General features: G+C 39.2%; 1 protein-coding gene across 10 annotated transcripts in view; it reads left to right on the forward strand.

Annotated features, from left to right (window-relative positions):
• The window catches only part of tns1b (tensin 1b), a 174,445-nt gene that overhangs the window by 52,358 nt on the left and 97,221 nt on the right, over positions 1-24,866 (forward strand). For all 10 annotated transcript variants that reach the window (XM_042425614.1, XM_042425619.1, XM_042425620.1 and 7 more), the window contains exons 2-3: positions 907-1,021; positions 16,315-16,352. In XM_042425614.1, the coding sequence (XP_042281548.1) occupies positions 907-1,021; positions 16,315-16,352 (153 nt within the window). The remainder of the gene's footprint in view (positions 1-906; positions 1,022-16,314; positions 16,353-24,866) is intronic.

Consider the following 24,866-nt stretch of genomic DNA (forward strand, 5'->3'; position numbering starts at 1 on the left):
CAAATGGAAACACGATGGAGGTTTCTGGTAAAGACACCACAGGAAACCTCCCAAGCTTCACTTTTGTGTTTGCTCTCCAGCATCGCTGAATGTCAAGTTTACAAAGCAGACAGGAAAAGGCTTTTGGGGAGGAGGGCAGATGGTATACAGTAGAGGAAGAACAGCAGCAGGCTGCAGACAGATACACAGGGGTGTTTAACAGGGGTGGGGAATACTGTCAGAGAGTTTCTCCAAAGGCTTGCATAACGCACCTGCGAGGGAAATGAAACGACTTGACAAAAGTCTAGTGGGAGGGAGGAAGAGGGTGAAAGAAGGAGGGAAAACAAGGGACTTTAGGTTAGACTGTGGTCTCCCTTTTTCTAGTTTTTGTTCTGCCAACCTAGACCCCTCCAACTTTACATCCGGGGTTCATTTAAAGGACATTTTGAACATTTTATTTGGTGTTTTTTAGCATAGACAGTTATGGCATTGTTTATTTATAGTGTTTTTAAAGGCACTCAAAGACACCTTAAATAGATGAACAAATTAGCAAAAAAAAATACACAAAAACAACAACAGAGTAGCAGAAAATACAGTGTAAAAGTAGAAAACAAAATGCAGTAAAAGAGAGTAAAAGCCAAGAAGATGTTCTCATTTAAAAGTATCATACAAACAGCTGAGCATGAGTTAAAAGCAGCTTTAAAAAGGTGAGTTTTTAGAGCTTATGATGTGCCTTTAATGCTCTGGACAAGGACTTCATTTGCATATTACACATGGCCAGGTGTTCGGTGAAACACCTGCACTTTAAAGCATCTGTCCGAAATCAGTCACATCACCTGGACTCATTGAAGTCCCGATGGGTCACAACATTTTGACACTAACAGTCCACCTCTTTTGTCTTTTTGTTGTTGTTTTTCTTAACTGCAGCCAGAGGAGTTGGAGGCTCTTCATTCCCACACGTTCCGGGTGAAGACTTTCAAGAAGGCCAAGCACTGCAGCGTCTGTAAACAGACCGTCATCCAGGACGGACTCATCTGCAGAGGTAAGTCGCCAGTCCTGAAACTCCAAGCCAAGACTTGATGCTGCAAATGTTTTTTACACTGTTATAATGTCAGACTTCTATGTTAAACTAAGATATCTGAGGTGTATGTAGCCAGGGCCTCAACCTGTTCTGAATGCTCTGTTTGCAAAGTTATCTCTACTTCCTCTTTGTGATGACATCAGATTGTTTGCACGTGCCCACAAACGGCGAGTTGTACCATGGGTTATTTGTGTTGTCTGCTTTCATATTTTGGATCGGATTCGGGCTCCAACATGTAAGGATGTATTTTAGAAGTTTCCATTTCGAGTAAAGAATGAGAAAAAGAAATGAAATCCTGCTCCTGTTTGTTAACGGAAGTCTGCCCAGACGCAGCCTCCAGAAGCTAATCAATCAGAACAGACAAAAGTGATAGTAGCACGAGAGCCAGTATAAGATAAATAAGGAGTTTTTCTGAACTGCTAATCATGCAAAGATATTTCAGTAGACGCCCAGACCAGGAAACGTGCACGATTCTGCACTTCCCCTTTAAAGGAAATCTGCAGCTTACTGTATTTCAGCTTTCATGTCTGTCACTCCAGCCATCAGTTCTATTGGTAATGGTAACATTGTACTCACCAAAAAGTAAGTTTTCCTTTAACTTTTTGCAATGGAAATAAAAATATTGCCAGTGGAAGCAAAAAACCCACTTAATTATTATTAATTCAACACTGTAATGATGCCCTAACAACTGAGAGGGGTCTTGTGTTGCCTCTGTGAACTGGTGAGTGAAATGTGTCCGTAGGGAAGCTGTAACACCTTCACGGTAACCTTTTAAGTGTGCACAAGAAGTTGCTCATTGATTTTTAGTTTGAGGACAAAGGAAGGATCTTATCACATCCTTCCTGTTTTGTTGAGGGACTATTTTCAGAGCCATATAAGGTCCTCAACTCTCAACACTGTGATAGTTGACTCTCAGCCCTTGTTTTGTTTGGGTTATTTGGAAAATGTAATCAGTTATGGATCATTGCTTAAATAAAAATGAGCAACATGACTCAGGAGACTCATGATTAATACTCAGTTGTTAAATTTCCTCAATCCAGAGCTCAGGCTCACTGAGTACTGGTTTTAACCCTCTGGGAAAAATGAAGGCAGCATCTGTCACAACATCCATCAGCGGCGTAAATGAGGGGTCATCTGAGGTTACCTGGGGTCATCTCTGTGTCAGAGCAGTGATAGAGAAAGGCAAAAGAAGCCTCAGGAAGGTCAAAGGTTAACAGCTTCTCAATTTCGTTAATGGTGTTTACAGAAGAGGCAAAGTGGTTGACTGATCACTTATCAATTTACATATTTTGAGTGATGCCTCAGTTTTGATAGAGCGCTGAGATGGAAACATCATTTTAAAGTACTGTAAGAATGTTGTCATGACTGGTTCCTGAATAAATCTGTTGTTTTAAAGCTATTGTAACTTCATTAGGCTCCCGGTGTCAAGCAGTATTTCTTGCGTCTATAGTTGTTTTTTTGCCTACACAGATGCCAGACGAGTGAGACTGAAGTATAACGTGAAACATCAAACAATTACAGGAAAATAACCGAGATTCAGTAATAAATGTTAATGATCAGAACAGTCTCGATGTAGTAAACCACTCCTATGTGGTTCTCTAATCATCTTAAAACAAAATTGGAGAATATATGACCCTGATCTGCTCAGCACATCATGTTGTAGTGGAAATGTCTGTTTTCAGACAGATAACTTCAACTGAAACCATGCGGAAATGGCTGAATGTTTGGTTTGGCTCACAGAAGGGGAACATTCAGCTGCAGCTTCCCAAACCTGACACAGGACGGGTACAGTAGATGTTTGAAGGGCACGGCTCAGAAAAACAAAAGCTTACTCTGCATGTTTCTGTCTTTTGACCCCTAAAAGCCATTTGACAAAATCACATTTTTCTTCTTCAAGGAAATGGTTCAATTATTAGTCATTAGTTAAGTCTGGTTCCAACATTTTTACTTTTATTTTTATTTAAACTGCAGTTGCACATTCACACCTGAAAGCTGCTCTGTGCATCCTGTGCTTTGGCCACTAAGGATCTGATTAGTTAGGGTTTATGTGTCTTGCTCAAGGGCACCTCAGTAGTACTTATGAGGAAAAATTATATTTCCTCGCCCAGATTTATCCTGTTGGTCCTGTACAAGTATGTGTATCTCCTATACTGTGTGTAGCTGAATGGTTTACACAGATGGTGCTGCTTCTTAACCCAGAGTTTCCCTTCACATGGCTGCATGGGTACAAAAAGTCACAAGTTCTCAAGACAATCCGATGGACAGATGGTGAATTTTTATTCTTTGCAGGAACATATGCTAAAAATCCTTTTGATCTTTTTTTAAAATATATTTTAAGTATACAGATGGATATATTTTGGCTTGACATTGGGTAAAAGGCTGGTTTAGTTGTGTCGGGTGACTGACCACTCCTTGAACCGACTGTACTGGTCTACCAGGTGTCACCGTGTTTACCGTAATTGTGAGTGTAAAGCGAAGCATTCATGAAGAAGATCATGTTGGCACAATATGCTTTGCCTTATAAAATCTGTGCGACTCACCACCTGTATTTACTCTGCAGTTCACTCTGTGATCTAACTGTTGCGTCCAGATGTTGTTGTTGTTGTACAGCGGGATGTGTGTGTGTGTCATTAAATCTGCACATTTGCCTCTTTGTTTCACATGCTCGGTGTGATAAAGGCGGTATTTTACAGAAGCGGTGTTTGGGTGTGAACTCTGAGTTGACTATCAGTATAAAGAGGGCGCCTGTTCTTCAGCCTCTCAGCAAAAGGAACACACATTAAGTAGTGTGAAGCAGCAGTATTCATACCAGCTGACGTAATGAAGGCTGTCTAAAATCAATGGAAAATAAGTCTAACTTTCCCATTCTTACTAAATAAGAACATTTAAAAGAAAACAATCACTGCAGTAATAAAATAATGAGCAACTGATGGGTTGAAAGTTACCGTTTCTTCTTCCAAAATGGATTTGTTGGATTTTTTTTTCATGAAATTGTTTGTTTATATGCCTCCTGTTGTCACTCTATTCTGGATAAATAATGTTCGGTTGTGTGTGCAGACAAGCACTCGCATGTGATCATAAAATGACACAGAACAGCACCTGGGACCCTCATCTGTAAAAGCTTAGTCATAGGGGAAATAAACCATCATGACAAGGCTGCATACAGCATTTTCCCTGCACATATCCAGGTTTGGTCGTGTGTGTGTGTGCGTGTGTGTGTGTGTAGTTGTGAGAGATTTACGAGGACAACACAAAGTGAACTGTAGACTCCTGCTCAGACAGCAGACGTCAAACACTCTGCTTTTCTTTCCCTGGTTTTGTCTCTGTTTTATGATTTCATTAAATTTCCATTTTGCCAAAAAAAGTAGAAGCGACTAGTAGAGTGAAGTTCCAGTGTCAGAGGGGTGAAGAGAAGCAGAGATGGGAAGTAGCAGCACTGCAGTTGAGTACAATACTTAAGTACATCTGTGTTTTAGAGGAGATAAAGATCAGTTTGCTGGTCATACTGAGGACAACACGGCCTTCGGAAGCTATAAGGTCTCCTCCAGCTCTGGAGGAGCTTTGTCAAGTCTGAGAGTTCAGCTGGAGATTGGAGATACGCATTTATTAGAGAAAGCCTGTGTTACGAGCCGGGAGAGTGAAACAAGGCTGTTTACCAGACAGGGATGGTCTCATAAAAGAACTGCATTATGGGACATTTCTGGAGATTCTCATAACCCTCAAGAGATCTCAGCCTCTGCTACATTGGTTTTTGAAATTTGTCTTTCATAAGTTTCCAAATTTTATAAAAGTGCAATACTAAATTAGTGGAGTACGCCTTTAAAGGAATAGTCTGACATTTTTGACACCATACTCATTCACTTTTTTTGATGAGAGATTGATGAGAAGATGAATCTACAGCCTGCAGTCGGTTAAAGCTTGGCTCTGTTCACTAATTAACACGTTATATCTTGATACCTGCAAGTATATATATCAGCAGACTCCTTCTTTGTCTTCAAAAATCACTTGAAGACCTTCCTCTTCTGGGACAACTATTCCTTAACTTACTTATTATGTTCTTCCTCCATAAAACATTTCCTGCAAGGCCCTCATATACCTCAAACACCTGCAAGTCTTGTGTAAAGTGGAACTGAGTGTTATTCTCAAAGGCTTCTGCCAAATGAATAAATGTAAATGTAGGCTAGCTGATTCCAGTCTTTAAGCTAAGCTAGCCGGCTGCTAACTCTTAGCAAGAAAACAAAATAACCACGTTTCCCCTAAAATGTCAAACTGTGCCTTTAAGCATGAGACTACTGTAAGCAGCTAGGAGAGGTTTCACATCCAAAACACTCCATAAGATCATATATGAACCACTGAAGTATGAACATTCAACATTAAAATACATTTCAGAGATTAATACATCAATAATTTATCAGTGTGAAATGAACTGTTCCTCAGAATGAAGCTCCACAGGATCCTGCCGCTCCCTCAGTCACACAGCTCCTCCCCTCCGCTGCTCTTGTTTACTAACATTCTCCAGTCACATGGTCCCATAATGACACAAGCACTTGGACTTCCTTTCCCCTCAGCGGTTGCCAGGATACAAGGTGTTAGTTACTTTGACAATAGCGTGTTGACGCAGGTCGGGCCTGCAGTTTTCCAGTTAAAAAAAATAAAAAAGCTCTGTGTGATAGGGTATTTTGGGAGAATTGGCCCTGAGGGCAGGAAGTGGCTTTTATACTCATTCACTGCAGTGCAGTTCAGGTTAAATGGATGTTTGTGTGCAGGGGCAAGCCAGTAGAGCAGAGTTGGGCTTATTAAAAATAAAATACAAGTGAGAATGTGATCAGAGATGCTTTAGTACTTGATATAGTTTATATAAAACTCCCTTTTTTTTGGTTATATCCAATTTGACCTACGTTTGTCCCCAAAAACTGAGTGGAATCAGTTTTCTTCTGCTGCGTTTAGGTTTTGTAAAGGCAGCACGCAAAACCGTTCTAGCTTGAAGAAAACAGTAGAACTGCACCTTCAAACAAATCTACAAAGATTGTTTTAGAACTGCTTTTCTGCAAAGGCTGTAGATCTTCTTCCGTGGGGGGGGGGGACTGGTTGGCCCTTGTTCTGGAGTCGACCACGCCGCCGTCCCCGAGGGAGCCGCTGTAAACACAGAACTTCAAAGACTGACTGGAAACACACCACGATAGCAGGTGTGTGTTTATGTGTGTGTGTGTGAGTAAGGGAGAGTGAAGGTTATCACAGCTCTGTTCTCGACTGCTGAGCTCACACAGCTGGTATGCAGCAAATCCCAATGACAAACACACACACACACACACACACACATATAGATATATATATATACACACACATGTAGAATTGGCTACATATAGCACATTATACACTGATGTTTGAGAGTGACAAACATTGTGTTACTACAGTATATAAATATAGTTTGATCACTGGTCAGGCAGCGGCTAACACTTGTCTCAGTCTGTCTAGTTAGCAGCCAAGTTCATGTCACACACACACACATACATACATACACACACACACATATATAAGATACATAGAGCTAGAGCAGTTAACTTTATTTTTACTCCCTTGATGCTTTGACAGAAGTCATTAGACTAATAAGTAGAGCAGATGGATGAAGATGAGCATTAGTTTTCTGTAAATGATGGATAGCGACTGTCTCCCATTCTCCTAATATCATTATCCTAATCTACTAAACTGACCAGACAATGACTTTTCATGTGTACTGACGGGGGACAGAAGCTCACTGTGCTGTGTCAGAGTGAAAGAGGGTGTGATGGAGATTTTGGGCGGATTTCAGCTCTTTCTTCTTCCCGGATGCTCGTGAACTTTGACTCTCTTATCTGCTCTCACAGTGTGATACACCAACGGTACATGCACACATCTGTGTCGCATATGTTTTCACAGGACTGCTCGGGCTTCTTATTATCCATGCAAATGAAACCATGATGTGAGCGGGTTGTGATTTATAGTGAAACTTAAGTTAGTTAAGATTTCACACAGTGCCTACAGTGGCAGCTCCGGGGCAGTTAATGCAGTTAGGGCGCCACCTGTTGGATGAGTTGTAACATTACTCACTGAACTGTAGTTGAACCTTTTTAAGACTTACATCAGGTCTGTTGAGTTGAGCATATTGTTCAGCCTGACATGCGTGTTTTCAAAGCAAACATAGGTCTCCACCCTGCTTAAATCTTTTATTTGTTTTTATTTCTTTGTATTAGTTTGTTATTATTTCTTTGCTGATATAATGACATATATAGTAGCAAACACACTATTATAAATCTTTTTTTTTTTGGTTTTATTTATTATTTTGGCAAAATGAAACATATTGATTTAACAGTTCATCATACAATTATTATCTCAGATCACATATGTCTTCTGTCTGTCCTTGAGTTAAAGGTGCAGTGTGTAGAATTTAGTGGCATCTAATGGGACAGACTCGAAAGAAATGGAAGATTCATAAGTTTTAATTAGCGTATAATCACCTGAAAATAAGAATCGTTGTTTTTTCATTACCTTAGAATGAGCCCCTTATATCTACATAGGGAGCAGGTCCTCTTCCATGGAGCCCACCATGTTTCTACAGTAGCCCAGAGTGGACAAACCAAACACTGGGCTCTAGAGAAGGCCTTTCATGTATGTTTTTCACGAGTTTTGTGGCCACCGTAGGTTCTCCTACATGCTTTGAAGGGGAGGGGAGGGGTATTCATATGGTTGCAATCTGCAACTTCACAGCTAGATGTCGCTAAATCCTTCACACTGGTCCTTTAAGGAACGCTCTCATGTTTTCTTCTCCAGCCACATGAAATAGTCTGCAAAAGTTTGAGGAATTGAGGAATGATTGATTGAAGTTATCAAGGATAAAACATAATAAAGCTAGAAAGCTTTTAAGGATAATTGAGGAGGGTGCACTGAGCAGCATAACTTTAAAACACCAACAACATCACAATATTAGAAAACAACGAAACATCAGAAAAACAAATAAACAAACATACAAAAAAACCCAGCAACAACAGCAACAAACATCATCACCATTAAAGATATAAAATACAAAACACTGACACAATCATTAGGCACAGACTGGGCTGCAATCTATTTGCATTTCTTATTATTTTCAAATCTCTTGGCAAAACTGTTCCAAAGAATAGGAATGAATATATAATCTGACATCTCAGCTGAATTCAAGACTAAATGACTTTGCCAGTTGCTTCAGTTCTCAGGGTATTTTATCTTTCTTGGTATGTGTTTATGTGTTTATGTGTTGTCTCATTTTGTGTTGTTTTGTCTGTAACTTTTTTGCTGCCATGTTGGCCAGGTCTCCCATGTTAAAGAGGTTTCCCACATCTAATACTTTCCTGGTTAAATGAAGGTTTAAAAAAGAAAAAATAAGAACATATTATGGTTTACATGACTGATGAGGATCCAAGAAAATAGATATTCAGGGGAGCCCTTTTAAGCCGACCTGAGGGGGAAAATACTAATATTCTATTTGTAATTATTCCATTTCAAATTTATTCATAATTATAGGAATATTTAGAAAATTTACACTGTGGTCTATGCTGTGATTTGTTTCCTGACTCAGAATTTTATTTTTATTATATTAAGTTCATCACTGAAAACATTCTCATATGCAGACTTTTTTTTTTTTTTAAAGGATTTTATTGTCACTTCCATATGAGACAAAACGATTAATAAGTAAGTTCTGCAGCTGATTTTCTATAATGCACATTGTTTATGGTTATTTTTGAAAAAGGATTGTGAGCATATAGCATTTATGTTCAAAGATGATGCATAAAAGCGTGAGTGTTATACTGAATTTCAATGGATGGATCAAAGTACTACCCATCTCATATGTCCCACCTGTAGCCACCAGGAGGCAGTAGAGTCCTTTTTTTTTTTCTAACAGAGTACCTGCATCCATCTGTTCAACTACATCTGCCGCTCACTTCTAGTGTAAATTTCCAGAATTTGCAGCCCAAATCTCAAGCCTGAGCTTGTGCATATTGTTATCCACATGTGTCAACCTTTTTTTGTTATATTTACATATTAATTTACTATGTTTTTAGTAGCTGCAGCTCGTATCAAGGGAAACAGCTGTTCCTACCAAACAAAGTCAGACTAATACTCACAGTAACACAAAAAAAAAAAAAAAAACAGACAGAAAAGTAAATAAACAGAAATTATGTTTTGTCAGGAGGAAGCAAACAAATGACACAGAGTGATTCCATGGGAACTCTCACTCTGGATTTATTCTACACTCCTGCACTGTTTTCAAGAATCTCCCATGACAAGCGAGCCTCAGCAGCTGGATGAAGGTGGGGCTTTACCCACAGAAATCCAACACTGCCAGGGATTTTAGCTGTGTGGGCCGGGTGCCTGAATGATGACACCCATGTGGAGAGTGATGAGAGTGTCAATAGTTACTAATCCTACACAATAAGACGGTAGTTCATACGGGACGATATCCGTTTATTTTTAATGTTTTTTTTTTCATGATTATCCCAAATTGGCTGGTGGCTGGTGTGTGATACTGCTTTGAATGTGGGACGTGATGAGGGTCAGCAGCCGGCGCACATACCAGTTTTAGATCCAGATTTTAACCTTTTTTCCCTCGGTATTGTTGCCTCTGCCCCCATATTTTAACGCTTAAGTCACTGATCCTGATTGGTACAATATGCTCATATACAGGCCTCATATATACTGTTAGAATTACCTCAACTTTCTCCAGTGTTATCGGTATCTACGATGTCTATATCAGATAAACACCGCGCTTTAGTCACCAAACTTTTTCAGCTATCTCGCCTTTTGCAGGGTGCTGTCTGAGGCCACTTCTGTGTCCCTTATATACGATGAATTAACTACTATACATACAGTACAAAACATCAAAAACAATCTCTTCTTCAAAATTACTATACACAAAATATCATTACTCTGAATTGACTGAAAAATTGTATTGAGAAATATCGATTACCATAAATCCAGAACATATAATCTTACAATATAATCTTTTCACAATGTTTTTATTTAGCAAATATAAGATAAAATGTAAAAAAATGTGTATCCATTTCTACTTTATGTGTTCTTTCAGCCACATTATTCAGACTAATCTTTCGAAACACATTGTATTTAAATCCTTTATCCATTATTTGCCACTCAATTTCTCTTGTAAAATATAATATTAGCAATAAATTCAATTCAAAGCTGTCTGAAAACAATAGTTAGGTGCCCATATGAACACTGAAACAGGTTTTGCTTGCTGTAATCGCTTCCTAATGCACTCAAATGATGGGGGACAAAATCCACAAGCTTTGTGCAAAAAATTATGTAAAAGTTTGTCTGGGGATAATGACACTTCAGCCATCTGAGTTGGTCAAATAAAGTGGATATTTTCCAAAGTTTCTGTCTTTTTTTTCCCCCCTTTGGGTTTGATGGGAGAAGAGTAACAAAAGGAGAGAATTTGGCACTAAAAAGACTTTACCAGTGAAAGATATCTTATATATATTAGCTTCAGATAAACTTTTAAATACATTTTTGCACAGAAGGAGGACTGTGGATTTCGTCCTCCATCACTTGTAAGTGCATTAGGAAGAGATCTCTTTATGGTCAGTATGAACAGAAGGAATGATTACAGCAGGAAAAACAAAACTATTTAAATGTTCATTTGATCAGCTGGATATTGTTTTAAGACAGCCTTGGAAAATCGTGAACCTATCCTTTAATGTCCCTGAGGTGCAATTTGGCTTAAAGGCACCAGTCATCATTAGTCAGTGAGTTAGTATGTACCCAGGAGTGATGTATTGTGTATGTAAGTACACTGTATGTACACGTGTTGGTGCTCACGTGTTCTCGCTTGTGTATTAGAGGCCCGAGAAAAAAGGACCAAAGAGGGGATGGAGAGAGTGAGAGTGAAGGGGAGAGGAAGAGGAAATTCTCCAGCCCTGCCCTCTGATTGTGTTCAATGTTGTAAGGAGGTTCAGCCCAGCCCTGTGGGAGTATACGCTCATTCCAAGGGACCAGGGGAAGGAAATCACCCAGCCTCAGTCACACTCCCCCACCTCTTTGTCATTTTTACCCTCCTCTCACCCTCCGAACCTCCCTCTCTCCTATGCTGTAAAGCATTCCACAGACCCCGAGTCAGATAGGAACTACACTCATCATCTCCCCGCTGTCCCTTTCATTTTGCCAATGATTGATGTGAGCAGTTGCTGAACACCCACTTACTGTTCATCTTTTCCAGTAATGTCTCCTCTGCTCTCTTCTCTTCTCTTCTCTTCTCTTCTCTTCTCTTCTCTTCTCTTCTCTTCTCTTCTCTTCTCTTCTCTTCTCGTCTCTTCTCTTCTCTTGCTGTGATTGTCCCCCCCTCCCCTCTTCCCCTATCTTCCTTTCCTTCACCAGGAACATTTCTGCTCTGTTTATCCTCCAAAGCTCTAACTTCCTAACAAGGTAAAGCCTAACCCGAGCTGTCCGAGCTCAGTGCTTTCACACCCAATATGGAAGTCCTGCTTCTCTCCCATGTGGCCCAGGAGTGTTGTTTACTGGGGACTCACGTGCTGGGAAGGGCACTGGACATCGTCCTGGATAGACAAGCACATGGCTTTTATGCTTATCAAGCAAACAGCCAAGTATGTTTGAATTTCACATCCAGGAGAGCATTCCACGAGACTTAAGTCACAACCAGTATGTCAAAAATAGTTTGTGCAGGCTGTGGTATATGTACATTCTCACGTATTACTCACGTATTATCATAAATGTTGTGGGAAATACCACATGTGGCACAAGCACTTTAGGACATTAACACAGTACAAATACAATTTTCTTAAATCTTTTTACTCCAGTTTTTGCATTTTCAAAGCTACCAAAATGATGAGTAAATTAATTGATCAGTGGATGGACAATTTTTGATAATTGATTATTGGTTTTAAGTTATTTCTCAAGTAGAAAAGCCGAATATTTACTGGTTCCAGTTTCTCAAAGTTCATTCTTGACATGGAAACAGTAGCTGACATCACGATGTCCAATGAATCTTCGATTGTATCACATGATCTTCCTCAGCAGCTGGAGTTTACACAGTTTATCATGGAATTGTAGATATACAAATTTTAATTTTTCTGATCACAAAGGACTTCTCATCCATGTTGGCTTAATAGTTGATATTAAAAGTTTCTCCGTCTGCTGAGGTAGGTATGATATGATTTGAGTGAAAGCTCCGACGCAGCTACTAAATGGACCTTGTGGTGAGACGGTTTTGTCAACTGCTTGTATCCGAGGTCAGGGAATAACTTTCAATCTCAACTTTTAAGCCAACATGGATGAGAAGTCCTTAAAAGTGCTCAGAAAAATGTAAATGTGAATATCTACAATACCATGATAAACTACATCTGCTGAGGAAGATCATGTGTTTTGACTGAAAGCTTCAGAACAGCGACTAAATGGACCCGTGTGATGAGATTGTTTTGCCAACTAAGATTTGTGTGTGTGTGATTTTTTAAATACTTAGAATTATATAGAAAAATATAACAAAAAAATGAATGGACAGAATGTTTGATAATGAAAGTAATGATTGAAAGGTTAGATGCTCCTCTGTGGGATAATAAAGAGTCGATCAAATAATAAATGCTAACCTCATCCAGTGTATGTTGTTCCAGACTGAGCGTAACTTCGTCTCAAGTCTTGGTGTCCTGTGATAAACGATGTGGGTCATGTTGTAGAAGAACTCCGTTCACTTTGACCCTGGGAACTCGAGTCTTTTTGGAACTGTGTATCCCGGTAGGATTTCATGCTGCCACCCACATTTGAAGGCCTCTAATTAAGAAGTCAAACTGACTTTAAAATTTTACCCCCCAAGTGCAAATATAGTCCCGCGAGTGCCTAAATAGAAACTAAATGCACCATGATATAATTACACATTTGACTCCTAAAAGGAAGCTTCTCACTTTCTCCAGTTTCAGCATGTGTACACTCTGTGTCCAGTCTGTGAAGTAGAGTTTCTCATCTAATTTAAATGTTAATTCTAACTTTGAGCATCTTATTTTGTTGAATGCCTGGTGTAAGACAGTAATACAGACAGTATTAATTAAGAAAAGGTTTAACGAGTGAATGACTGAAAAAATACGACATGTCGGTCAGGTAAAACATGGCTGACTTCTCATGAATTAATGCTGGTGTCCCTGTGAAAAGAGAAAACTCTCTCCTGGGGAGGATTTAAGGCCTTGTAGCTGTTAGGTGGACCCCCCCCTAGCTGCTATGAACACTTAACCTCTGACCCTCAACCAGACTGATGGGTATTTAAGGCTTTTTTATGGTGCTGCAAAGGAGCAAATTAGAAAGATTAATTAGCAATATTAAAGTGGGAATATGTTAAAGAAGAAGATGATGATTTAGTAACCCAATAAAGTCATCAGACTGGTCGCTCTGAGGTCAAAGAGCCTTGCAAAGATCTGATCTCATCTGCTGTTTTCGGTCTATGATGATGTTAACATCTTAAACATCTTGAACAGTTTTTAACATGGTTGGTTGTGGCGTTTTGTCGTGATATTATGGCTGCTAGCTGGTGCACCTCAAAGCTAGTCTGTTTCTGAGTTCTGGTCCTGGTTGTGCACAAAAAGATGCTGAATTCCCTGATGAAAAAATAGGGAACAAAAGTGAAATGTCAGACTTTAAAGGTGCAGTGTGTAGAATTTAGTGGCATCTAACAGAACAGACTGGGCAGAAATTAAATGTAATATTAATAAATGTGTTTTAATTAGTGTATAATTCCATAAAAATAAGAATGGTTGTGGTTTTGTTACCTTAGAGTCCTTTATATCTACATAGGGAGTGGGTCCTCTTCCACAGAGCCTGCCATGTTGCACCGCCATGTTTCTACAGTAGCCCAGAACGGACAAATCAAACACTGGATCTAGAGAGGGCCTTTCACGTTTTTTGCGAGCGAGTTTCACGGTCACCGTAGGTTCTCCTACATGCTTGGAAGGTGAGGGGGGGAGGAGTATTCAGTGTGTTTCAATCTGCAACCTCGAAGCTAGATGCCACTAAATCCTTCACACACTGGTTCTTTAAGAATGTGGAGGTAAACGATAGAGCACATATGGTTTCATAAACAAAAGGTTTAAGGATTTAGAAATGGTTGAGGAATATACTGTGAGATTAAGGGACATAAATCAGAGAGAGTTAAGCGTTTAAGGAGCTGTACATCTGAAGCAAGAGAGATTATATATAAGCATTATAGGGTTAAAAAAAAACATAGGAATGATGACGTAACACGGTATAACATAGACATGATCGCACTCCCACACAATTTGAGGATGGGCTGCTTTCCAACTTCATATCAATGACTTAACTGCTAATCACAATAGATATTACACTCGCTTTGAAGCATGTGGCTTGAGACAGGAAGAATAACTCATTACATAAGGTGTAGCGTGTTCCAGTAAAAGCATACAGTCTTCTCCTTTATTTGGAAAGCCTACGCCTCGGCACGCTGAGCTGTGTTTTGACTCTCTGTCCTTCGTGGGGATCTGACAATTTATGAGCCGCTGGTCCAGGTGCTCCCCTCTTGACCCTTATTTGTAGACCCTGTGGGAGTCCAGAGAGAGGGCTCGAGGGTGGAAGGGAAACTGCAAAAACTTTGTTGAAATTCAGTAGAAGAGCAATGTCTTTTATCTTGTTTGGTTGCTTGCTAGATTTTTATGAATTTGTCTCAGCTTTGTCACCCACATAACATTGTTTAAATTGCTTTAAATACACAATTTCAGCTTGTTTGAAGGGGCCATAATCAATGTTTTTTGATATTAGCAATGGATCACGTAACTACTTGTATGTGAAAGAGGTTACTCATAGGCCCCTTTTACACCTGGTATTAACGTGATCTGTATCTGGATATATTATGAATGGAGCGGGTGGACTTATCAGCAAACATATCGCAACCCAAAGTCAAGGAAACTGCTGCCACAAACCGACGTCATTCACTATTTTGTAAGGGAAGACTTCTAGTTACTGCCACTACATCTGGTTTTCCCTGGTGGCCAAAAATCTGTTATTTCAGAGTTCAAATTCCATTTTTTTGGTCTACTACGGCATATATATCTGCTCTGTAAATCACTTGTCCTGTGTTCAACTTTGAGAAAAAAGGGAGAAATTTACATTTTAATTTCTTTGGTTATATAATGTTGCCTCTTAGTTTTACACTATTTGGATTAAACAATGTTCTGTTATCTATCTACATAGCTGGAGTCCTTATTTCAATACAGCATATCAAATCTTGCATAAAGCGATAACACATGTTAGCCTATCACAAACAGCGCAGACGGTCACACTGAGCCTGATTGCATCCGGCTACACGACACAAGAGCCACAGACTCTGTACAGCAACCTGCGTTAGCTTTCCTGCTGAAGTCTCCTTCTTATCTAACTTACAAACATGTACTGCACCTCTGATTGTTGAGCGAGTGAGCAAACAAACATTCACCAGGGGAAAAGTACATCTAACATCAGTTAGCAGGCTAGATAGCTAATTAGCTGCTGATCTGCAGCACATTAATCAGCATGTATACATACCTGCAAATGTCACTTTGGATCTGTTAGATGCTGGTTTGGTTTGGTTAGTGACACACTGTCTGTCCATGACTTGTAGCTACAGCAGTTTGTGTATTTTGTCTCCGTTCCATATCGAGTAACACCAACAGTCAGAAGTCAGAGGATGACTGGAGATATACAAAATATATTGGATTATTCACTGCACTAAATGTTTTGTCTGGACAACAATGTGCTGTGTTATAATTGAAAGGGACGTAGCCTATAGGTTTCTTTATCATATGCAGTTAAGTTATGTCTATATTGTCTTGATAATCATCTCTCTGGAACCTCTGTAAAGCTCTGTTATGGTGTGGTGAACATAGTTTTATGTTGTAAATTGTAAATCATTCATGAGAGAAGTGTAATGGAAAGACGAATACGTGTTGTAATCGTTTTTACTGTTATATGTTGGCTGACACGAAGATACTCTAATCCCTGTAATCCCAAAGATAATTAAACTAGACTACACAGATGCCAGACCTGCAGAGATGATATTTAACTTTGACCTCAGAACAAATATTCTGTGGAATTCGAAGGAACCTCTTTCCTTTTCATACCGGCTCGATAACCACTTAAAGTCGTGATTCATACCTGACCGCAGTGTTTCAACATTTGGGAGATTTTTATGACATGAAGAAGTTAATTTCATCTTCTCTTTTTTCTGTTTTCTCTAGTGTGCCGAATAGCCTGCCACAAGAAATGCGAAGTAAAGGTAAGAATCAAAACACCAACTAAAAACGAAAAAATGTCATGTTTGAAAGGTGTCAGCAGTTTTATGATGTTGCTTTCCACATGGATAAGTACAGGAGAGACGCACCTAAACCGTCTGAACTTGCACTTTAAAATGCATGCAAGCTTATAGGGAGGAAATATTATTTTTAGGTGGAGTCAGCTACTCTTCATGGTGTGTGTGTGTATATATGGTACATGCAGATGCTGGGGTAGGTGGAGTTTATGTTCTGCAAAAAATCTTAAGAATGTCTAAACAAGTGCTCTATGTACCAGAATGTGTTTAGATTGGATGAACTCTTGTGTCTTGAAGATCGCCCCTCGTCTAAAAATAAAAGACCTCTGGATGGAGCCGTCGCTTGATTCATGTTGTTTTGGAAAGGCACCGAGCACGTCGAAGAAAACGGGAGGGAGAACAGTGTGAAGCTGAAGCTCCTGCGGGGTTGTTAAAGAGGGAAAGTTGTGTGTTTAAAGGTACAACTGTGGGTTTAACTGGATGTTTCGCTGCACACATGCACACACTCACACACACATATGTACACCTATGTATATAACACACCCTTCATCTGGTATCCATTATTAAAATAGGTGCTAGTTGCCAGCTTTGCCCACTCCCCTCTTTTACTCACAGGAAATGCCAGGGGTGCAGGGCAGACAGGCCACACTAAATACAAGGTGGGGGCTTTGGTCATGCAGAGCATTTTCAAGCAAAATGGCTGAAATGATATGCCCAATCCACTTTTCTTTACCACCTTTCTCATTTGTCCCGTCATAGCGATATTGTAACTTTTTGCACTGAAAAGGCCAATAACAGGTTGTTCACTCAAATAACAAACAAGCATATTTCCTCACTTATTGTACCTCTTGTCTGGTTGTGCAAATTATTTTTCTTTTCTTTTCTTTTTTTTTTTTTAAGGCATTCAAGGTTTTGCCACTAGGTTGTAAAAGTGATGGAAGTAGGATGATGAAGTAGTCGGGCTTGTCAGATTGTTGGTTTTGGAAAGTTGGAAGAATTGTCAGACGCAGAGCACTTCTAATGTCGGAAAGGAGTGGGAGGAGGGAGTTTCAGATGCCAACTAAAGATAGAGGTTCATAGATGATTTCAGTCGGATCTTTTGCCACATCAGCCGTTTTGGTTACTTCCATCTGAATGTGTTTCACCGATGTGTAGTGTGTACCGATACATACAGGTACAAGCAGAATGCATCGCAATGCGGTTGTGGGCGATTCTACATCAATGCATTGACAGAACATAATTGGGAGTTTGTAAATATAATTAGGCCTACTTGAAAAAAAAAACTACGCCAAACCTGCCATTAATTTCTTATTAACAGATTTTATTGTGATTAAAATAACAGCCTACACAAAGTTATAACCTACTAACGTTGATTGTTGATCTTCCGGCCTTGGCTGGACAATAAAGTTGTAAAGTTACAGTTACCTTTCAGAGGCAACGTTGCTCTCTTGCATTGAATCGTGGGCGAAAGAGGGAGGGAGGCAGCAAGTTATAAAAACATGCACCCAGTATTTTGAAAGCAGACATCTAGGCACATTTCGAATTTTATGAACTTACTGGGAAGCACGAATTGGACAAGACACTGTCAACTACTGAGGTGGGTCACACAGATACTGGTATTGAAAAGATGCAGCTGTTTATATCATAAACTGTTATAGTCTGATTTTTGAAAGCACTTCCTAAATAAAAAAGGGAGTCCAGATTTATCTGACTGCTTCTATCAATTGATGAAAAAGTAGCTGTATGCAGTAATATAGAAAACTGAGGATGCAATACATTGAGATGCGTCGAGATGCATCGAGAATCGCTGTGCATTTGAATCATTGACAGGTGAATCATAATTGAATTGTGAGGTCATTGAAGATTCACACCTCTAGGTACAAGGGAACATGATGTGAAGTTAGGGAGTAAAGGGGGTAAGTGTTTTTAACAAACAGGTACCTATTCTAATATTGTATTACATGTATGTTTCTGTGCCTACTTACTCGTCCACCATTGGTACAAAAATTATACTGTAAATCGGTTGTACAATGGGGGCCTTAATCAAAGAGCTGCCATTTTTCCTCTGTTTTCACAAAAACCTACTCAACTAGTTATGTTTCTGTATCGAAGAACAAAGTGTGATGAATGAAATTGTACACAACATACTTGTTGATAACATTTCAATTTCAGGAAGCCAGAGGTCACATTTGTGGGAGGAGACGTTAAACCTCTAGAGCTCAGTGCCCAGAACATACTTCCAGTGTCTATATATACAAAACTGAAACCTTCCATCTCTAAAAATCACAGCAGCATTTCCTTTTCTAAACATTTCAACTGAAAATGTCATAGCTTTGGCAGGAAGCAATTTGCTAACTAGCCTGAGATGAAAAACAAGGGAGTGACCATGACAGGGTCAGTTGTGATCTCTATCAGCACTCAGTCAGGCCTAAAAGACTGTTGGGTTCATTTTTATGAATTATTTCTTTAAAAAAAAAGAGATTAATCTCTTTTCTATGCACTGTCAGTCATATATTGTATGATTTTACATGTTAGGAATCTAAACTCATGATAATAACTCTTATTTGGGACAGCAGTTATCCCAAGTGCACTCTACAGTTATAAATCTCTGTCTCAAGATAAGGGAACATAATATGTGGCTCATATTTAACCTTGCAACTGCAAACAAATGGTCAGACTTGTGTACAGGATGTGTGCGTGAACATGTGCATGTCCTCCACTGTTATGTGTGTTTGCTCGTAACTGGCTGTGAAAAATGCTTTAAATCTTGTCAGTAAAATTTCTCTACCAGGTGATGACAAGAAAGAGCCACAAAGAGTGTATTACATCACCCTGGAAGTAGAGACAAGAGTGAATTCAGAGTAAATGTATTTTAATTCTTGTTAGTTTGCAGTGAATATGGTATATTGTACATAGTACCTGCCCATAACTATTTCCCTGACTCTTCCACTTGTCCTCTTCCTTTACTAAAACTTAACGCCCTTATTAAAAAATGGAGAGGCAGGATGTCTGGGGCTTTCCCGATATACCACTGTGAAAACATTAAGGAAAGGTAAAACCTCATACTGCTTAAGAGTTCTTGGTCTGCTCACGCTAATTTCAGCCTCAGACATACAGTAAACCACAGTAGCAGCCATGATAGACGCTCCCACCCTGCAGCTACCATTCAAGAATGCAACATAGATTTGATAGAAGTTCCCTGTCATGTATTTGTCTATTAACAGTGCAGTCACAGCTATAGAAGAATGATTTAATTTTGCATTTTATCCCTTCTTCAGTGGCCCATACAGTCTGTTCTTTCACAAATTGATAGCACCCTCTTCCTGTTTTGCGCAGTAAAACATATTTTCTCCGTGCTTGAAAGCATTTCTGTAATGGCTCAGTAAAATAAGGTTTGAACCCAAAAGCATTACTCAGAAGTACTGTAAGACAAAAAAGGTAAAAAGCTCAGCTTTACTCAAGATAAAAAACAGGCAAAGTTTAAGACCAGACAGGCAGAGGCAAAAAGACAAACTAGTCCAACAGGAGAGCAGGAAAGAGAACTGAAACAACTCAAACAGGCAGGTTAAGAGGTCAGAACAGGCAAAACTACAGGCTGAGATAATAGCAATCTGGATGAATGAAGGAATGAATGAGTGAATGGAAGTAAGCCAGTGTATGTGCTACTGGGCTGATGGTGGGTGGGGAAGGTCAGGTGTCAGGGAATGGCGGGAACACAGAGTTAACCTCAGGGCAGGTGAGATCTGAAACGACAGCAGAGTTAGTTTATGGCAGAGGAAAAAAAGCAGACAAGCAAAAATGTGAGACTAGGAATCGACTGACATGGTGACAAAGTCAAACGATTTCCCTTTTCTGCCTGACATATGATATAAACATACTGCTGTTTATAGCCGTGACACAAACATCTTTGACTTGAAGGATAAGGCTTGTGTTATTCTGTATTTTTCTTACTGTCAGATCTCATAAAAGAGCCATGAAAGTCCAACATGTTACATCTCTCAATACTTTACGGCTGCCCTGCACCCTGTCCGTTGCACTCTACATCAAGCCCGTTCATTCCTACTGAAGAGGAAAATCTTTAAAAACAGATCACAAATAATAGTTTCATTTTTTGTTAAACAGCCAAGTAATTTCCTAAAACAGCTGGATACTGCAGTTTCTAGCAAAGGCTGCTCAAACAGAAGGAAATGGTGCATTTTTTGGGAACTATTTTAAGTTTCGGCGTTGTCTAGTGAGTGTTTATGTTACCAAGAAGATGTATATTCAGTTCAGTTCAGATCTTTATTGTCCCACAAGAGGCAAGGCAGCATAAAAACACAAAACCATGAAAGCGTAAACACAATAAAAATACACCAAGACAATAAAAGACTATACATGCAATTCCGATTATATGGATGTATCTTAAAAGCAAGACATACACATACATAGAAATAAGAAAACAGAAATAAGAAAAATAAAATGCTAAGCTTAGAATTAAAAGCACTTATTGGGCATGGGGATAAACAAAAACTTGAACCTTTTGCACCAAATTTTTGGAAACCTGTATCTCTGACCAGAGGGCGGGATGTCAAATATGAGGGATTCTCTCAACATAAACTACACAGTAATGCTCTTAGTAATGAAGGATTTTGCCACCCAGTCCAACAGTGTGATGGTATTTATCAGCAGCCTCTTAAATTTGTTATTTTTTTAATGTTTCATACAATTTCACATACTGTACACCTGTACTTTTGATTATACTTGCTCTCCTGATCATTTTTGTAAATGTACTGGGTAATGTGGTCTCAATAAACTTCGGTTCTCCTACTCTACTGTGGTGTACTGTGGGCTCGTAACACGTAAGTTCAGGAATAAGCTGAGGTGCTGAGGGGAGGCCGTTGGATTTCACTGATCCTCTGCTGCCTCTTAAGTGTGTTTTGAGAAGGAAACTACCATGTTCCACCGTTAATGAGGAAGGAGGTCTGTGAAAGCAACGCGGAAGAACATGTATTCACTATTTTTTCAGTCCCCACTCCAACATGATTAAGCATTTGTTTTCCTTTTTTTTTTTCTCCCTGTTCCTGAAATTCACAGAATGCATGTTTTGAAAGTCTGGAGAAAAATCATGTGTTTTTTTGTGGTAGCTGGCTTCCACCGTGTGTTTTTGTTATTTCAGATTTGTTATTTGTGACCCCCATAGTTCCTTTCACTGAGTACAACATGTTTCAGTTAGAAATATGTTGCTTGCAGCTTACTAATGGATATGTCCCCATGTTGCTCAAAAGCTGCAAATATCTTGTGTTGTATTGCTAAACGTAGTAGCAGCCTTACTAACACTTCTCTTTGAATCTTTTCATGCAAATGAGAAGTTATTGAAACATTTTTGGAAGACAAGAATGAAATGAAAAGAGACTTTAATGAATTTATACAGTAGATCATTAAAAAAATGCATATCTGTGTATATACCTGTACATTTGTGATCAATTACATAAATGTACTCCCCTCCAAGAAGTTTCTGGTTAAAACTACATACCAGTGGGTTTAAACAAGCAGTCATTCTTGCACTGTTTGCATGCAAGTGGCTGCCGGTTCCTGATGTTTTTTAAAATTTCTGAGAGATCATCTGGAGATATAAAGTACTTGGTGCGGCTGAGAATAAGGCAGACCATATATTTCGTATTATTTATTGCCTCCACGTCTTTGACACATCCAAACACCTGTACGCACACATGTTAGGTGTGTTTTTGACAGAGTGAGTGCATTGGGTTTGCAGCTGGCTGTCCCCTCACCTGGTGGAAACCGCTTTGATTTATAACTGTGGGAGATTACAGTAACTGTCTGGTGACCACTAGTAGCTTCATGTACAAAGTCATGTTGTGTGTCTTTAGAAAAACATCCTTCAACTGCAAGAACAGGGTTACATCCCATGTGACTGCAAGCATACAGTCAGTTGACTCTCTTGAGAAAAACAAAAAAAAACAAAACAAAACTCCTTCGACAGTGGTATTTTGTCGTTGACCCTGAACTTTGACCTCCCTGTTGGGTTGCATCAAATGATTACTATTATTTTTGGGGATGGCAGTTGATTGGTCAGTGGGTGGGTCAGTCCACCACTTTCATGGATTGCTATAAAATTTTGGACAGACATTCATGGTTCCCAGATGATGAATCCTAATGACTAAACCTTTTCTTTAGCACCAGCATTGGGTTGACATTTATGATTTAATAGGCATTCATGTTCTCTTCAGGATTAATTGCAATAACTTTGGTGATCCATCAGTTTCCATATAAGTCTATCAACAGGTTAAAATTTAAATTTGGCCAATACTTTGGTTTATGACCAATATGGCTGCAACTAATGATTATTTTCAGTATCGATTAGTCTGTCGATTATTTTGATCAAATACTTAAAATCACATTCCTTACTATGTGTTTAGTGCTAATTAGCAGATTTTAGCACGTTAACACGCTAAACTAAGATGTGAACATGGTAAACATCATATCAGCATGTCAGCATGGTCATTGTGACCATGTTAGAATGCTAACATTAGCATTTAGCTCAAAACATCACATCGCAAGTACAGCTGGAACCTCTAGCATGAATGTAGACTCTTAGTCTTGTTGTTTAATAAGTGACTTAAACAATCAATTGATTAACTAGATTGTTTTTGATATTTTTTCGCTCAATCAACAAATGGATTACTCAACTAATCATTTCAGCGCTAATACCAATACTTCAAGCTTTGTGTCTGTGACTGTATTTATATAGGAATTGGACAGAAATGACCCAGGAAGTCTTCGTCTGTCCTCAAACTTCATCTTGTCTCATAAATCCTTTTCCTTCAGCAGCAGCAGCAGCAGCAGCTGTCATGATCATTTGGCATGATTAACCTCATCCTCTGTTCCGGCAATTTCCCTTAGATACCACACATTGCTCTTGGGCTGATTCATCACACAGGCATTAATTGGAAGCTGTGTCACTGCTGCACAACAGCAGCAAAGCTTTTTCACAGTAGACTTTATAGCACTGTAGCTTTGGCACTTGTGAGACCGGACACAAGAGATTTCTAGTTCTTTGCTAACAGTGGAAGAGTGAATTCCTACTATCAGGTGGTTTTGACTTTCATTCCTGTTGATTATTCATACATCTTTGCTCAGGCTAGACTTAAACTCTTAACTTACTTCTAGTCTATTTATGTTATATGGTATTTCTTGCTTTCTTAGAAAGTGCTGCCATTTAAATTGTGTGCAAAATACAATCCCAGTTAATGAACAGTATGTCAGTAATCAAACCTCTTTAAGGATGCTGAAAATTCACTACAAAGTCACACATTTGTTTCCACAGATTGATACTGCTTTCATGCAAATGCTAGCTTGAAGGCTTTGTCACTGTTAATGTGACCTTTTTACATACAGGTTTTAGCCACTCTGGGACTGAGCAAACTTCATAGAGAGTGAGATAAACTAGCCATTAATCGAGAGGTGCAACAGATTGTTCTTTTACTGTCAAGTACCGGAGGCATTACATAACCTCGAGTTAAGTTTAGTTTAAAAGACATCGGCGTGGTTTTGAATCCCAGTAACAACATTAACAACTTCCTTCCTTTTCCACGTGGTGGCGGCCCTGCAGAGAATGAGAAATGGGAGTTACAGTAGGAGGGGGAGCAGTACAGTTTGGGGGGAAAATCCTGTTAAGGAAACATGCAAGAAGCCATGTGAAAGTCATATCACTTGGACTGACTGAGGGCGGGGTAGTAGTGGTTAGTAGGTAGTAGTTGTAGTAGGAAATAGATGGGCTGGGATAGTAATCAGAATATTCCCTTGGGTACTTGCCATGGCATCTGTATGTGCTGTGTTTTCAAGTGAGCAACTCCTTGTCTGATCAAATACAGAGTCAGCCGGCAGCTCTGAAGCTAATTGAATTAGCAGTCACAGGACAGAACACATGCTTGCCTCTCTGCCTTCCTCCGTATGACAGTAAGTGATTGCAGTAACACAACAACAACACAAACATGGGATGAATCATATGGTCTCTAATTTGAGAGCTCTGAATGAGTCAGATATTATTTTAGTTATATTACCTGTTTAGTGTTTATGTTTTTAGTTTCATTTCAATCAGTTTCATACCCTGAGGATTGGAATGCTTCATTGAGTTTAAATATTTGGAGTCAAATATGTCATATGTAGACATATATTGCTTTAATTTAAATGAAAGCATTGGCTTTGTCTAGACAACCCAAAGAGCTGTTCCAGTCCTGGGGGAAAACTAAGAAAACTTGAAAGCTGCATTCATTAATTTTATTTTGGCCACTTGGGGGCAGTGGAACAGCTGTAAACAGGACAATGGCATATTATCACCTTATAAAGTTGTTATGACTAACATGTTAGCAAACAGTTGTCTATTTACACATCCAGCAGACACAAAACAAAGATAGTATTCGTTTGGAGTCATGTTTCTGCCCACCTGGGGTCGACAAGAGCGGCGAGAGTGAACTAAAACTG

Source organism: Thunnus maccoyii, chromosome 11 (genome assembly GCF_910596095.1).
Source record: "Thunnus maccoyii chromosome 11, fThuMac1.1, whole genome shotgun sequence".
In the NCBI taxonomy this organism is placed as follows: Eukaryota; Metazoa; Chordata; class Actinopteri; order Scombriformes; family Scombridae; genus Thunnus; species Thunnus maccoyii.